Raw genomic sequence first — 16,698 nt, 5'->3', positions numbered from 1 at the left:
GGAACTGGAGGGTCTATGCTAAGTGAAAGAAACCGGGCAGAGAAAGATAGATATCATATGTTTTCACTCATATGTGGAACTTGAGAAACCTAACAGAAGACCATGGGGGAAGGGAAGGGGAAAAAATAGTTACAAACGGAGAGAGAGGGAGGCAAGCCATAAGATACTCTTAAATACAGAGAACAAACTGAGCGTTGATGGGGGCATAGGGGAGAGGGGAAAATGGGTGATGGGCATTGAGGAGGGCACTTATTGGGATGAGCACTGGGTGTTGCCTGTAAGTGATGAATGATTCACTTTGGGGGGAACTAGCCCCAAAATCAAGAGCACACTGTATACACTGTATGTTAGCCAACTTGAGAGTAAATTATATTAAAAAAAATCATTTTGGGGGCTCCTGGGTGGCTCAGTTGGTTAAGTGTCTGACTTCGGCTCAGGTCATGATCTCACGATCCGTGAGTTCAAGCCCCACGTCAGGCTCTGTTCTGACAGCTCAGAGCCTGGAGCCCGTTTCAGATTCTGTGTCTCCCTCTCTCTCTGCCCCTCCCCTGTTCATGCTCTGTCTGTCTTTCTCTGTCTCAAAAATAAATAAACGTTTAAAAAAAAATTTTTTTTTAAAAATCATTGTGTAAAATGTGAGAGTGGAAAAAAACCCAGTACATCTCAATTAACATATTATTTCTTAATATATATTTAAATATTATTTAAATAATATATTAATAAACTTGAAAGTACGTGCATACCTAAAATAATAAATTAAATATTGCACATGGACATTTGATTATTTCATCTACGGCCTTAAGAATTTATGTATTCAAGGAGCACCTGGGTGGTTCAGTGGGGTTATTTAGCGTCCGGCTCCTGATTTCAGCTCAGGTCATGAGCTCGCAGTTCGTGGGATCAAGCCCCGTGTTAGGCTCTGTGCTGACAGCACAGAGCCTGCTTGGAATTGTCTCTCTCCCTCCCTTTCTGCCCCTCCCCCACCCATGCCCACGTGCACACTCGCTCTCTCTCTCAAAATAAATAAATAAACTTAAAAAAAAGGAATTTGTATATTCAAGTTGACCCCCCAAATGGTTTCTTTTTTGCAATCTTCTCGTTGTGAAAAATGGGAGGGTCGCCTTATATTTACAACTACCAAATACTGAGATAAGAATGTGCAAGCACTTAAAACTCAACATAGCCCTGTGTGATCTGTAACAAGAACTATTACGGTTAATACTATTTTTATTCTGAATGTTCCACCACCAGCTGGGATCTTTGGTGGTGCTCCTCAAAGCACTCACCCGGACTGAAATTCCCCAAGCTACTTCCTAGCTGTGTGATCTTGGGCAAGTTGCCTAACCTCTCTGTGCCTCATCCGTAAACTAGAGATCATAAGAGTATCTCCCGTGGTTAGAACTTCAACAGATCGGTATATGTAAGAAGTGTTTGAACCAGTACCTGGTAAGTGTTTCTTCAATGTTAGTTATTACCATGACATTCAGCAACGGAGAACTCTATTGATGAACACGGCAGCTTTCTTCACAATGCAGCGAGATTTCATCATCAACAGGGAACCCGTCTTGCTCATCAGGATTCCCAACTCACACACAGGCAGAGCTGTAGACCGGAATTGGTGGAACCACTCTGGAAAACAGGACAAAGATTCCTCAAAAAATTCAATATAGATCCTACCATAGGATCCAGCAATTCCATTTCTGTGTGTTGATCTGAAGAAAATGGAAACACTAACCGGAAAAGATCCGTGCACCCCTAAGTTCATGGCACCATTATTTACAACAGCCACAAGATAGAAACAACCTAAGCGTCCATCAGTGGATAAACTGATAAAGAAAATGTGATACATGTATAGGAATATCACTCAGTCGTAAAAAGGAAGGAGATCTTGCCATTTGTGATAACGGGGATGGACTTTGAGGGCGTTATGGGAAGTGAAAGAGGCCAGACTAAGACAAATACTGTATAATCTCACTTATATGCAGACCCTACGAAAAGAAACAAAACAAAACAAAAACAAAACCAAAAAATATTCCAACAACCCAAGCTCTCAGATACAGAGGACAAATTAGTGGTCACTTTCAGAAGCAGGGGGTGGGGGAAACGGGTAAAGGGGGTCGAAGGTACAATTTGAAGTTAGAAAATAACATGGGGATGTAATATACAGGATGGTGACTATAGTTAATGATAGTCTGTTGCATATTTGAAAGTCGGTAAGAAAGGAGATCTTCAAAGTTCTCATCACAGGGGCGCCTGAGTGGCTCAGTCGGTTAAGTGACCCACTCTTGATTTCAGCTGAGCGATCAACTCTTGATTTGATCTCGTGGTTCGTGAGTTCCAGCCCTGAGTGGGGTTCTTCCTCCTCACTGACAGTGCAGAGACTGCTTGGGATTCTCTCTCTCCCCACTGCATCTCTCTCTCTCTCTCTCTCTCTCTCTCTCTCTCTCTCTCTCTCTCAAAATAAACAAGTAAACTTAAAACAGTTATTTTAAAAAAGTTCTCATCGGGGTGCCTGGGTGGCTCAGTCGGTTAAGTGGCCAACTTCGGCTCAGGTCATGATCTCGCGGTCCGTGGGTTCGAGCCCCACGTTGGGCTCCGTGCCGACAGCTCAGAGCCTGGAGCCTGTTTCAGATTCTGTGTCTCCCTCTTTCTCTGACCCTCCCCTGTTCATGCTCTGTCTCTCTGTCTCAAAAATAAATAAATGTTAAAAAAGCAATTTTAAGAAGTTCTCATGACAAGAAAAATAATTGTGTAACCATGTGTGGTGATAGATATTAACTAGACTTACTGAGGTGATCATTTCATAATACATGCAAATAGTGAATCCTTATGTTTTACCCCTGAAACTAATATGTTATGTGTCAGTTACACCTCCATTAAAGAAGAAAAAAAAAAAAAGCCTAGACTGGATATTTCTTTACGTCCCTACAGTGAGTTCTTCACAACAGGAACTGAATTTTATTCATCTCAGTCCCCAAATGACAAACAGTAGGTGCTTAATCAGTATTCATTGAGCAAGTGAGAATGAGGTGCAGTCTATGTTACTGCACATTATTTTTCACTGAATTGTATTGTTTTTTTTTCACATCTATAAAAAAGTACTTAAAAATTAATCCCAAAAAGGCATACATTAAAAGTTCAAATCATACAAAAATGTTGAGAGTAGAAGGGCCACCTGGAGAGAATGCTTCTCGGCATCTAGAGTATTCTTTATCAAAATGCTTCCTTTATGTATGCATAATCTAACATGTAAGTACCAAGGCTATATCATGTACTGGTTTAAGACCACGAGCTTTGGAATCAGATATGCTGGGGTTTAAAATCAGGCTTTACCTTGGGGCACCTGGGTGGTTCAGTCAGTTAAGCGTCTGACTACAGCTCAGGTCATGATCTCACAGCTTGTGAGTTCAAGCCCAGCATCGGGCTCTATGCTGACAGCTCGGAGACTGGAGACTGCTTCGGAGTCTGTGTCTCCCTCTCTCTCTCTGCCCCTCCTCTGCTCACTCTCTCTCTCTCTCTCAAAAAATAAATAAACATTAAAAAAAATTTTTTTTTTTAAATCAAGCTCCACCTTTTTAGTGGCATGGTCTTGAGAAAGTCACATAACCTCCCCGTGCCTCATGTTCTATGGAAAACGAAGATAATGAAACCTACCCTATGGGCTTATAGGCTATAAGTCTAAATAGAGCACTTAGGATAGCAACAAATACAGAGAAACAACTCGGTGAAGGTTAGCGATTATGTACGTACATATATTTAAACAAAATTTGAAGTCACACTATAGATCCTAGTTTGCATTTGCTTTTTTTAATGTAACAATATGTTGCAAACACTTGTTCTGTGGCAGTACATACGGGAGCCAATTCCTTCTTTCTGATGCCTACATTATATTCAAATGTGTATATAAGTAATCTCCTGTCTCTGCCACCTGAGTATTTCTAATATTTTACCATTACAAACAACCACAATAAAAATCCTCATTGCCTATATATTGCTTTATCCTTGGGTATTTCCATAGGATAAGTTCTAGAAATGGGATCGCTGGATCCAAGTGTATGAATTTTTAACTATATTAATAAACAATGAGTTATCAAATTGCCTCCCCCAAAGGCTGTATCCTTTACACTTTGATCAACGAGTGTACTTTGTTGCCTTGTGCCTGTGGATGTTTTAACCGGGTTCCCCCAACCATTTATTTGGACCGTCCCAGTAGTTAACCAGAACCAGGGACTTCGCCCTGTTACTTCTGCATTATATTCCCTCATCTTTCCAAAAATCATAAACAACTCCTAAGAACCTAGCAACCAGTGTTCTGCGGACACATAGCCTGACAAAGAATGTTTACGCTATTCTCAGATGGGAGAAGAGAAAAGGTTGGAATTTCTGAGCCTCTTCTGCGGCCAATAGGAAGACCATTCGAAATTACAACAATCCATTAAGTTTGGGAAACAGGTGCCTCTAACTGCTTCCATCTTTATTTTCCGTGACTCGGACCCTCTTTGAAGAGACCAGAGGCCCTCTTTGTCGAGTCTTACTGGAGGTGCGATGTCTCCAGTGCAGCGTCCCCAGGGTGTGATTTGAGTACCTAACTTACTTGTAGGTCTTCTGATGCTTTTAGGTAATACCAGGACAACAGGTGGATGTCAGAGCCAGAAGCTGAACAGCGCCACCAAGCTGACAGGCTGCTTCAGTGGTAGCTAAATCCCATGCCCATGTTTATTTTTAATTTCATTTTAATCCAAGTAGTAAATATACATAACGTTGAAGAGTTAGTTACTACTGCAGACTGGACCCTACTACAAGGCTTATAAGAAGAACCTCCCGTGCTACCCCCAGTCACAGCCATGAAGCAATAACTCATTCTGTAGTTATCTCTTCAAACCTGATTATGGGGTCACTTCCAAGATCTTTTCATTTTAGGCTTTTTGTATTGATCTGCGGCTACGGAGAAAAAGAATTTCGTTTTCCTCTCTCTCGCTCTCTCTCACTCTCTCTTTCTCTACACACACACACACACACACACACACACACACACACCCCCTCTCCAATTTTCCCCAAATAATTACATCATAATTTTTGGTTAAATCAATGTGCTGTTTTCACATTATAATGACAATGTAATATTATCTCCAGCTAAGTGTTGATGCTTATGATAATTACAACGTTTTTCTTATGAATCGCTTTTGTTTTCTTGGCTTTAATAATCACTGTGTGTCTTATTTGCTTAGTTTTCTCTATAATAGCTCCAATCCATCTCCAACTTCTTTGCCAGAACTCCAATCCTTTATAATTGTCTCAGCTTTGTGCTCAGTCTAGGGGCAGCGTAATGTAATGTGGTTCTTCACGTGTGGTCCCTGGACCAGCAACAGGAACAGCATCACCTGGGACCTAGCTAGAGATGCAAATTACCAAGCCCTACCCAAAGACTTACTGATGAGCCACCACTCTGGGGCTGGGGCCCAGCAATCTGGTTTTTTGACCAGCCCTCCACCTCCAAGGGATGCCGACGCGCACTCATGCTCGAGAGCACCAGGACAATGGTTACGAGTTCGGATACCCAAACCCAAAGCCACTGGGGTTCGGATCCCAACTACTGCACCCGTTTGTGATGGAACAGCTTCCAGGGCCCAATCTTCCCATCCATAAAATGGGGCCAAAGCGTCCCTCCCACATAGCTGGGCAGCATAACCGGCTTCAGCATTGCTTTTTTCCTTTTGAGATGGAGTGCAAGCAGGGAGGGGCAGAGAGAGAGAGAGAGAGAGAGAGAGAGAATCCCAAACGGGCTCCATGCTTTTGTCAGCACAGAACGCCATGTGGGGCTTGAACTCACGAACTGTGAGATCATGACCTGAGCCTAAATCAAGGGTCGGAGGCTTAACCCACTGAGGCAAGTAGGTGCCACAAGCTCTAGCTTTTCTTGTAGACACCCCTCCTGGAGCCCAGTAGAACCAGTTCCATTATGGGAGGGGAGTGCAAGCCAGCTGCAAAGCCTCCCCCAGTCTTCCAGGGTCTCCCGCTCAGAACCAGCCCTCCTCTGAGCACACACCTCAAGCCTCTGTCTGTCAGCACCTCCAAAGTGAAAGCCCCCTCCAGCACCCCTGTAGGAGCCTCTCCTCTTTTTAACGCCTCCCATCCTCCCCTCCCCCTACGACAGCCACCATTTCATACCGTTCTCTGCCTCTGCTGCCTGGCCCTACCCTCCCTCCGCTTCCCCCTTCCCTCCTAGCCCACCAGAGCCAGCTCTCCCCCTTCCCCACCATTCCTTCCACACCCCTCCACTCCACCCAACTCTCCCCTCCAGGGCCAGAGCTCTCCACTGTCCCAGGGAGTCACCCCTAGGGTGGCCCCTGGGGCGTTCTCCTCCCCCTGAAATACTGCAGGATGGGCGGGAGCATCACCACTCTGCCTCCTCCCCCTGGGCAGTACTCAGAGTAACCATCTGTGAGAGCCTCAGCTCTCCCCTCCCGCTCCCTCGCTTTCCTTGAGGTTCCGTATATCACAAAGACTCAATAAATCCCAAGTCCTCATAGGGCCCATGCATCCCTGCCTCACGACCCACCTACCACATCTCTCTCTCTCCATTTCCGGCTTCTCCTGCCCCGTTCCCTGCGTTCCAGCCACGCTGGCCTCCTTTGCACCTGCTGTTTCCCTCGGACACAAATGCTCTTCCAATAGATACGCATTTGGTGGATTCTAGCAGGTCTCTGCTCAACGGGCACCTCCTTAGAGAGGGTTTCCCAAGCCGCCATTCGAATATAGCACCTGCTTGGGGCGCCTGGGTAGCTCAGCCGGTTGAGCCTCTGACTTCGGCTTAGGCCATGATCTCCCGGTTCATGGGTTCGAGCCCCGCATCGGGCTCTGTGCTGACAGCTCGGAGCCTGGAGCCTGCCTTGGGTTGTCTCCCTCTTTCTCTGTCCCTCCCCTGCTTGCACTCTCTCTCTTTCGCTCTCAAAAATAAATAAAACATTCAAATAAACAAACAAACAAAAATAAAAAGGCTCAGTTGGGAAACTAGCTGGAAGAAAGACTCCATTGGCCTTGTTCAGCTTCTGGGGCCAGGAACAGCACAAACAGGGCCAGCCCTGCCTCAGCACTACACAGCCTTCGGTCCTGAGAAGTGCTAAGTAAGGACACTGGTGTTCATGGCCTGGCGGGATTTGGGTTTGTGTATTCACATTTTAAACCAACTTCATTGCCATATAATTTACATCCCATAAAAGTCCATCACCCAGAAAATTCCCTTGCGCCCTTCAGCAGTCCCACTCCCACCCCAAGGATAACCACCGATAGGTTTTCTGCTGCCGTGGATCAGTGCTGCTTGCCTGTATATTAATGGGATCATCTAGTGTGCTCTTTTTAATTCATTTTTTTTACAGCTTTAATGAGGTTAAGCTGTAAAACTGATGTACAAAAACCGCACTTATTCAAAGTGTACAATTTGAAGTGATGTTAACATATCCCTCCCCTGAAACTACCACAAGATAACTTCTTTTTTTTTTAATGTTTATTTATTTTTTAAAACGTTTATTCATTTTTTTAAATTTTCTTAACTTTTTTTTTTTAATGTTTATTTATTATTGAGAGACAGAGATAGAGCATGAGCAGGGGAGGGGCTGAGAGACAGGGAGACACAGAATCTGAAGCAGGCTCCAGGCTCTGAGCTGTCAGCACAGAGCCCGACGGGGGGCTCAAACTCACAAACCGCGAGATCATGACCTGAGCTGAGGTTGGATGCTTGACCGACTGAGCCACCCAGGCGCCCCCATTTATTCATTTTTTGATAGAGACAGAGCGTGAGTGGGTGAGGGGCAGAGAGAGAGGGACACACAGAATCCGAAGCAGGCTACAGGCTCTGAACTGACAATACAGAGCCCGACGTGGGGCTCGAACTCACAAACCGTGAGATCATGACCTGAGCCAAAGTCGGACGCCCAACCGACTGAGCCACCCAGGTGCCCCTAATGTTTATTTCTTTTTGAGAGTGAGACAGAGCGTTGAGCCAGGGAAAGAGAGAGAGGGAGACACAGAATCTGAAGCAGGCTCCAGACTCTGAGCTGTCGGCCCAGAGCCTGACGCAGGGCTCGAACTCACAGACAGAGAGATCATGACCCGAGCTGAAGTGGAAAACTTAACCAACTGAGCCACCCAGGTGCCTCTACCACAAGATAATTTCAAGATAATAAACATATCCATCACCCCCAAAAGTTTCCTCGTGTACCTCCCTCCCCACCCCAACTACTAATCTGCTGTCACTGTATATTAGTTTGCATTTTCAAGAACCGTATACAGAATCATGCAGTATGTATTCTTTTGTGCCTGGCATCTTTCATTCAGCATAATTACTCTAATTCATGCATGTTCTTGTATCAATACTTCAGGCCTCCCCACCGCCCCACCCCCACCCCCAGCAGCATCTCATGGTATAGGAAGACCACAGACTAGTTATCCATTGACTTACTGATGAACATTAGAGTGTTTTCTAGTTTGGGACTCTTATGGCAAAAGCCACTATAAACATTTTTATGAAAGTCCAATTGTGAACATAAACTCTCGTGTATCTTGGGTAAATGCCTAGGCATGAAGTTGCTGGGCCATCGGGTAGATCTGTATTCAACTTCCTAAGACATTGCCGAACTTTTTTTTCCCCCCAAAGTGGTTGTACCACCTTACACACTCACCAACTGGCAAAAGTTGAACATCAAGCTTATTCCTTCCTGTCTTTTGGCTTCTATACTTTTTCCTTCTTCCTTAAATGCCTTACCACTAGTTTTTAGCATGGCTGCCTTCAGGTCTGCCCCCTAAATTCATACGTTGAACTCTGATATTAGTTGATACTAATATCACTAATATTGGGACAAACCAATGTCCTGTGCCTTCTGATGTGATACACTCAGGACACAACTTTCTTTCAGTGGCCTTCCTGCCAAAAATGCATAATCTGAATCTAATCATGAGAACATATCAGACAAATACAAATTAAGGACATCTACAAAATAACCCCCCAGTACTCTTCAAAAATGTCAAAGTCATGAAAAACAAAGAAAGGCTGAGTAATTGACTGCTTCTCCAGATTAAAGGAAACTAAAAAGAGGGGACAACTAAAGGAAACCCGTGATCCTGAACTGGATCCGGGGGAATGGCTACATTATTGGGCCAATTGGCAAAATTTAAATATTAAAGGGGTGTTAAAAGAATCATACCATTGTTGAAATTCCTGATTTTGATAATTATACAGAGATTATGCAAGAGAATGTCCATGTTTCTAGGAAATATACACAGAAGTATGTGGGAGAAAGAGGCATAATGTCTGAAACCCACTCTAAAATGATTTCTGGGGAAAAAAAGTGTATGTGCATATTATACACACATACACAGGAGAGAATATGGTAATGCAAATGTAGCAAAATATAACAATTTGTTATTCTGGTTAAAAGTATATGAGAATTCTTTACTATTCTTGCAATTTACATGTAAATTTGAAATCCCCCCCCCCCCCCCCACACACACACACAATTAGTCTTTTCGATGGATGCCCACATTATCAGAAGTGGCCTATTCCCAAACCCAAGGCACTCTTTCACATTCCCCATCATACTTACCAATGTCAAAAATTATTCTATTGTTTAGTTAATAATATCTAACATTTACTGCGTGTAAGGCCCTGTCCTGTTGTTTTAACTGTATAACTACAGTGATTCCTCCAACTACGGTTCCTCCCATCTTACAGATGAGAACTAAAGACACAAGAAAGTTAATTAACTTGCACAAGGTCACTCATATCGTTTGTCTCCTCCAGGGGCCTAGAACCTCAACTAAGGTAGAGATTGACTTGTTCACTGCTCTTTCCGCAGCGACTTACACAACAGTGCCTAGCACATTACAGGAGTTCAATTAGTACAGGTTCAGCTTAAAAATAACGAGCACCTACTAGGCACTGGAGTACAAAGCAGTGAACAAACTAGCACTTTCAGCCTTGCATCCTATTAGCCACCTTATATATATTTTGCTACTCTTAATATATGCATTTAAATTATATATATTTCATTTGGCGCTATCAACACTGGCAAGGTAAGGTCCAATCACCCATTTTGCAGAACAGAAAACTGAGGCACGGAACGGGCCGATGATTCACCCAGAGTCAAGGGGCTATGGGGGGCAGGGTGTGGATTCCAACCCAGGCCGGGCGGTTCCCAGGCACTACCTATGAATCAATCAAACCGACCAATCCAATCAACCAATCAGTATTTATTAGGCGCCTACTGCGCGCAGCCCCACTTCACCAAGCGAGGGCGAGGAGGGAGGGGGCTGCGGCGCGCAGTCTGCGGCGGAGGCCAGGAGGACGCAGCGGATCGCGGAATTTGGCGCCTATTTTTTGTCGGCTGGGTGTTCTCGCCTGTGATTGGGCCCCGGCGCGGCGTGCCCGGTGCGCCTGGCTGCGGCTGCTCTGTCGACCTTGGCAAGACCCAGGCGGCGCGGTACTCGACCGGCCTCCCCGGGGATGGGCCACCAAGAGCCCCCGCTGGCCCGAGTACGGGCGGGAGGTGCGGCTTATATAAACAGGTTATGTAAAGGGCTCAGCTGGCGCGAACACGTGGAGAGCCGCGGGAGCCCGGACACCCGGTTCTCCCCCGCCAGCGCCGCTGCCACCCCCCGCGCGGCAGCAGAATTCGGAGCACACCCGGCCCGGACCGCCGCCTCTGGCGCCGCTCTGTACAGGAGGCAGCCCTGGTCGGGAGCGGACCATCCCCAGCCCGGGACGCCAGGGGGGAAACGGGCCGCCCGGAAGTGGAGGGGCGCCGGCCAGGTAAGGGCGCAGTCTGCGGAGTCACAGCAGGCGCCGAGGCTGGAGCCACCCCCATCACCTCGGGCGCTTGGGGAGGGCAATCGGGCCCCCAGTTTGGCGGGCTCAGGGACGCGTAATTCTTAACCCAACCCGCCGCCTTCGGGGACTTGGGTCGGTCCGCCGGGCTCAGCTCTGGCTTAATTCAATGGACTGTTTACACCCGGGAGAACCTAAAGCGGGATGCGGGGAGGGGTATCCCAGAGGAGACCAGGCAGGGAAGAAGATTTCCACAGTCAGAAGTGCTTCTTAAGGCAATTTTCTTAAATTGTAAAGACTTCTGGTCCTTGTTTTTTCTGTTTTTAGGCGTCAGTTTAGCTGAGAAGACGGGGATGTTTTGCTTTTCTTTCCGGTTCCCCCTCTGAGCCACAGTCTGGTGGTTTCGTCTTTCCCGCTTTCCCCTCCCCTCCCCTGTTCAGTCATCAGCGGCCGCTTCCGTCTTAAAGGGGCCGTGGCGGCCGGAGGAGGAGAAGGAGGAGGTGGGACGCCCTGCGGCCTGCGCTCCTAGCCTCCCTGCTTCGGCCTAGTTGGTTAACCAATCCTTTCGTCCGCAGGTCACAATCCAAGGTCCCGCTCCTCCACGTCCCGGGGCCGGACGGAGGGATGAGGCAGGGGGGACCCGGGCAGCGCCGTTGCTGCTCCCCCCGCCGCCCGCAGCCATGGAAACGGGGGAGGAGGACGGCGCCCGCAGAGGTACACAAAGCCCCGAGCGGAAAAGGCGAAGCCCTGTGCCGCGGGCGCCCAGCGCGAAGCTGAGGCCGGCAGCGGCCCAGGCCATGGATCCGGTGGCAGCGGAGGCCCCGGGCGAGGCCTACCTGGCGCGGCGGCGGCCAGAGGGCGGCGGCGGGTCGGCGCGGCCGCGGTACAGCCTGTTGGCAGAGATCGGGCGCGGCAGCTACGGCGTGGTTTACGAGGCAGTGGCCGGGCGCAGCGGGGCCCGGGTGGCGGTCAAGAAGATCCGCTGCGACGCCCCCGAGAACGTGGAGCTGGCGCTGGCCGAATTCTGGGCCCTGACCAGCCTCAAACGGCGCCACCAGAACGTCGTGCAGTTTGAGGAGTGCGTCCTGCAGCGCAACGGGCTAGCCCAGCGCATGAGCCACGGCAATAAGAGCTCGCAGCTTTACCTGCGCCTGGTGGAGACCTCGCTCAAAGGTAGGAGCGCCGCCGGCTGTCCCGCCCCCATGGGGCCTGAACCCGCTCCCCTGGATGGCTCGGCCCCGGCTGACCCGTAGGCCCTGGTCCTGGTCCTGGTCCTGTCACCCTGGGCCCAGACACACCCTCCTTCCCAGGGCCCAGGCATTTGGGCCCTCTTCTCCTCTCAGGACCCAGGATCAGCCCCTGGTGCACACGTTAGCTGGTATTTTCGTAAAAAGGGCCCCTTAAGTGCTAACTATTATCTTAGTGCTCAGTAAAGGCGAACTGTTATTAAACTTCTAGCACTTGGAAGTTCCACAGGGCCAGAAGGAGATTGGGTTCAGAGTTGGTGCAAGAACTTCACAGCCCCCTCTCTAGGGCCTCTTCTCTTTCCCTCCCAAAGCAAACAAAAAGAACTTTACTGGACCCACCCACACCTCCTCCCTGTCTGGTTCCAAATGTCCTGACATCCTCCAGCTCCACCCCCAAACTCTTAACTTTCTAGTGTTCCATTTTCCTTGGGGACCCCCCAGCCCATCCCAGGACAGTCAAACACACTGGTGGGTTTCCCTGGCTAAATCCTCTGGGGCCTGCAGAATAATAACCCCCCAGGAGGGCCTAGAGCTGTCACCTAACTTGTAACACCTTTTTCCTCCTTTTCTCTGTTTTACATACTTAATCTTTTTCTTAACTCCCTAAGACTGGCTGTGTGGGGTATTTTTCTTCATAGTGAAGATGGGACCCCCGGGAGGCAAGGGAACTTTGCAGTCATGGGAGGGCTAATCCAAAATTTTGGGTTTTAGCTGCTGTTAGGGAGTGAGTTCATGCTGAGTGTTCAGTTTTGTTCAGACTACAAGTAGCCAAGGATCTCTTCAGAGGGGAGAGGGCAGCTGGGCTAGAAAGGTCTTAGGAGACCTTCTCAAGGGAGAGGTCACCAATCTGAGTCCTAGCTAGGTCCTAGACTTTGGGTTATTTTAAAGGTAAAACCCTTTCCTCTTTCTATAAATGAAGAAACTAAGGATTAGAGGTGAACAAATAGAAGTTGATGAGGTTAATCAGCTTGTACAGGAAAGTTGGGTTTCTTTACAGTTTTTCAGAGCTTAAGTGACAGTGAACCCAGATGTGTCTTGATTCAAGGCCTAGATTCTTTGAAATGGGTAATGATGCCCTCACTTCCCCAGAGAAGAAGGTGGAAGTGACCTTTAAGAATGGGTAGGATTTGGGGTGGGGCTGGAGAGGGCATTTTCTTTGAAGCTTTTGCCTGATTTTAATCTCCTACAGCCCATCCCAAGAGAACTCTGTTCCGTTTCAGTTGTTTGACAGTGGGTTGAGGGACACAATCCGGATCACCTGGGGTCCTATTTTTCAAAACAGGTTTTTACTTTTTATGCCCAGCCCTGCCTCCCACCTTAAAAAGCCCACCCTGTCTCCCCAGGGTAAAGACATTTGTTTTGAACGGACTTTCCAGGAGATTTGAGCTTACCTGTGTTCTGCTCCCTTTTCACTTCCGTTCTGAGGCTGTCTTCTCCCCTGGATAGTCTGGATTTCCATAATACAGGACTGCCTTGGGATGTGGGATTTCACACTTTGCCAGTGGTCCCCTTCTACCCTCAGTTCGGCGACGCCAATCTCGAAGTTTCCACCTGGGTGTGGAGTCTTGACTTCCTCTCCTTGCCTATAGATACGGTTCGAATTCTCTCACGTGTCAGATTTGTCGAAACTCCATGGTAAACGGCCGCAGCCTAGTCTGGTGGTTAATACCATAGGCTTTGGCGTTAGGCTCGCTTTCAGTCCTGGCTTGTCTGAACTGACTACATGAGACCTACAACAAGTTGTTTAAAACCTGTGGGGAGCATTCCTCTATCCGTAAGATAAGTGTGCCTATGTCCTGAAGCTTGCGGTGCACTCTGGGAATGTCCCTAAGTGCTCAGGTCAGGAGGAACTAGCAGCCTCAGCAAGTTCAGTCCACACTTTGAATTCTCTGTCATCATCCCTTTTGAGATTCACTGTGTTCTTTTTTTTTTTTTATTAATTTTTTTTTTAACTTTTTTTTTTTATTTATTTTTGAGACAGAGAGAGACAGAGCATGAATGGGGGAGGGTCACAGAGAGAGGGAGACACAGAATCTGAAACAGGCTCCAGGCTCTGAGCTGTCAGCACAGAGCCCGACGCGGGGCTCGAACTCACAGACCGCGAGATCGTGACCTGAGCCGAAGTCGGAGGCTTAACCGACTGAGCCACCCAGGCGCTCCGAGATTCACTGTGTTCTTGTTCAAGTTTCTGAAAAACTTGTCTGACCATGGAACCCATCCTGTTGTCTGCGTTGTCCACAACACCAGGTGGAGGGAAAAACTGGTATTTTCTACCTCTTTGTGTGAATTAAAACCGGTCTAGAGAAAGGAAATTAATTTTGCTTTAGGGCACACACTTTAATTGTCCCTTTCAGTTGTAGGGAGTCTTCTATAAAGTGTGGGAGCCTCTACTGTGGGTCGGGTAACCCTCTGGGCTCAGAGCAATAAAGGAAATGTAGACAACCTAGCTGTTGAAACTAACATTGACATTTACATGTCAAATGTAAATTTAGCAAGCTGTAAATAGGCATTGTTTTCTGCTATTAGTATTAAAGTAAAGAACAAAAAGGCCCACTTTACTCTAGGTTAAGCTTTCCTTGCCTTCAGCTTCCAAAATTTGCAGTCTTAAACTGCCCTGGGGCGCTGCAGTATGCTGTTATCACTCAGAAATGTCCGAGCTGGAAGGAATCTTACAGATAATCTGGTTCAACCCTGTCATTAAACAAACTCTTCTGCGGTCACCTTTTGCCCAGTCTCCTGCAATTTAGACTAATTTTGAAATAGGCCAAAAAAGTGTTAATCTGATTTTAAAGCCTCAATTGAACCAAATCTACATAATTTTACTTAGTCCCCATAGTAGCATTTCTGGGGATTAGGGGGGTGGGGGAAGGACAGTCTTTGCCCCCAAAGCAACCTAAATTGGGAAAGTTTGAGGACCTGTAGGAGACTTTAAGTGCTAATCAGGGTCACCTGAGGAAAAGGTAAATTGGTTAACGAGGGCTTTCTACAGAGTGTTGCACAGGATTAACAGGAATGATAATCTAGAGTTAGCCAGGAGTTGGCAGAGAAGGTAGGCTTGAAAGAAGGATGCGTAGGACCGTGTAGATAGGTAAAGAAAGGGGATTTATTTCACAGTTGGGCCAAATAGAGAATAGTTTGGGTTTTTTCCCTCTTCAGTATCTTGCTGTCTCGTGAATACACAGTAGCCATCTCTATAGTCTTAATCATTTGACCTATAAATCCAATGTCGAAAAGAGAAACTTAATGTAGTTCTTGGTTCTGTCCAACTTTTTTTGGTAGCTTCTGTGTCTTATGTCGTTCCCTTCTCTCTGAACATGGACCAAACAAGTCTCTGTGTTAAGTAGAGAACAGAAGTTTCAGAGTCAGTGGACGGAAACAAGCCTAGAAATGAGGATTTGCCCCCCTACAGAGTTAGTGGTAGCATTCAAACCAGCCTCCTAGGCTTTTTTAAACCAGATTAACAATCCTGTAAATTATTTGGCTGATGAGTTGATGTCTTTGTTTAGCTTTTTTAGTACTTTTCACAAAAAACAGGAGTTAAAACATCAACAGCTTGCTTTTATCCCGTTTCCATTGCCAAAGGACCCTGTCCCAAATGCACCTAAAACTAAGTTCAAGGTGGCTGCCGCTTAGAAGACGGCAGACAAGTCTAAGACTTAAGACTCACTGTCAACCTAAACTCAAATTCTGGCACACTCTAAAGCACATGCTGATCCTTCTGACAAACAGCAACAAGTGATGTATATATAAATATATATATTTACACATATAAATTTATATATGTAAATAAATAAATTTATATTTATAAATAAATAAATTTATATTTATAAATAAATTTTAATTTATAAATATAAATTATATTTATAAATATAAATTTATTTATAAATAAATTTATATTTATAAATATTTATATTTATAAATAAATTTTATATTTATAAATATAAATTATATTTATAAATAAATAAATTTATATTTATAAATAAATTTATATTTATAAATATATATATTTATATATATAATATATAATCTCCAGGACGAACCCAAGGCTTGTTAAACCAAATAAGTTTGGAAAAGCTGGGGGTCTGGCTTATCCCGTCTTGGTAAGACACAAGTTCTGCTTCACCAACTTTCATGTTTACTGTATCAAGAGATCTTTAGGTGGCTTCCCAGGGGCGGGAATCCAGGTCCTTGGGAAGTCTTGGCTGTGCATCTATGCCCAGTGGTGACGGTGAGTCAGGCACTGCATTGGGAGAGGCTTTGCAAAGTTCCCTCCATGGGGCGTGCAGAAGACACAGGCCCAAGTGACCGCAATTCAAAGTCATGAGTGATGGGTAGCCTAGCAAATGGCAGAGGTTCCCTCTGGAGTGGGGAGACACGGGGGAAACAGAGAAGGTAGACTAGATAAGTAAGTTGAGGCCAGAGTTCCTGTGGGATGGGAAACCAGGGTCTTAGCCGCCCCCGCCCCCGCCTGTTGAGTGCCTAGGAAAACCTTAGGCCAGACCCCTAGAAAGCAACTCTGAATTCTCTAGTGTAGAAGTGAGTCCTGCAATTACCGCTGTTTTACCAGTGGGGAGACTGAAGTTTGTGAACTTGCACAGTGTAAAAAAAACAGCCAAGCAAATAACCAAGCAC

General features: G+C 46.4%; 1 protein-coding gene and 1 long non-coding RNA gene across 7 annotated transcripts in view; one reads left to right on the top strand and one right to left on the bottom strand.

Annotated features, from left to right (window-relative positions):
• The window catches only part of LOC144615890 (uncharacterized), a 61,623-nt gene extending 49,854 nt beyond the window's left edge, over nucleotides 1-11,769 (bottom strand). For 2 of the 3 annotated variants that reach the window (XR_013554559.2, XR_013554560.2), the window contains exons 1-2: nucleotides 11,656-11,769; nucleotides 1,444-1,629 (exon numbers count right to left, since the gene is read on the bottom strand). This is a non-coding gene — a long non-coding RNA (uncharacterized LOC144615890). Of the gene's footprint in view, nucleotides 1-1,437; nucleotides 1,630-11,655 lie in introns of all 3 variants that reach the window. The other variant, XR_014137437.1, reaches the window with a different exon arrangement.
• Nucleotides 10,245-16,698, top strand: part of STK35 (serine/threonine kinase 35) — a 44,203-nt gene continuing 37,749 nt past the window's right edge. For 2 of the 4 annotated variants that reach the window (XR_014137436.1, XM_060613997.3), the window contains exons 1-2: nucleotides 10,246-10,804; nucleotides 11,395-11,992. Coding sequence is in view for 3 of the 4 variants with exons in the window: in XM_060613997.3 (XP_060469980.1) it covers nucleotides 10,499-10,804; nucleotides 11,395-11,992 (904 nt within the window). In the remaining variant the exon portion in view is untranslated. Of the gene's footprint in view, nucleotides 10,805-11,238; nucleotides 11,320-11,394; nucleotides 11,993-16,698 lie in introns of those variants that run through there. The other 2 variants (XM_060614007.3, XM_060614018.3) reach the window with 2 other exon arrangements.

The sequence above is a fragment of the Panthera onca genome, chromosome A3, assembly GCF_046562875.1.
Source record: "Panthera onca isolate mPanOnc1 chromosome A3, mPanOnc1 haplotype 2, whole genome shotgun sequence".
NCBI classification, from domain to species: domain Eukaryota; kingdom Metazoa; phylum Chordata; class Mammalia; order Carnivora; family Felidae; genus Panthera; species Panthera onca.
Note: the sequence above shows the minus strand (reverse complement) of the source record. Positions and strands in the feature narration are given on the sequence as shown.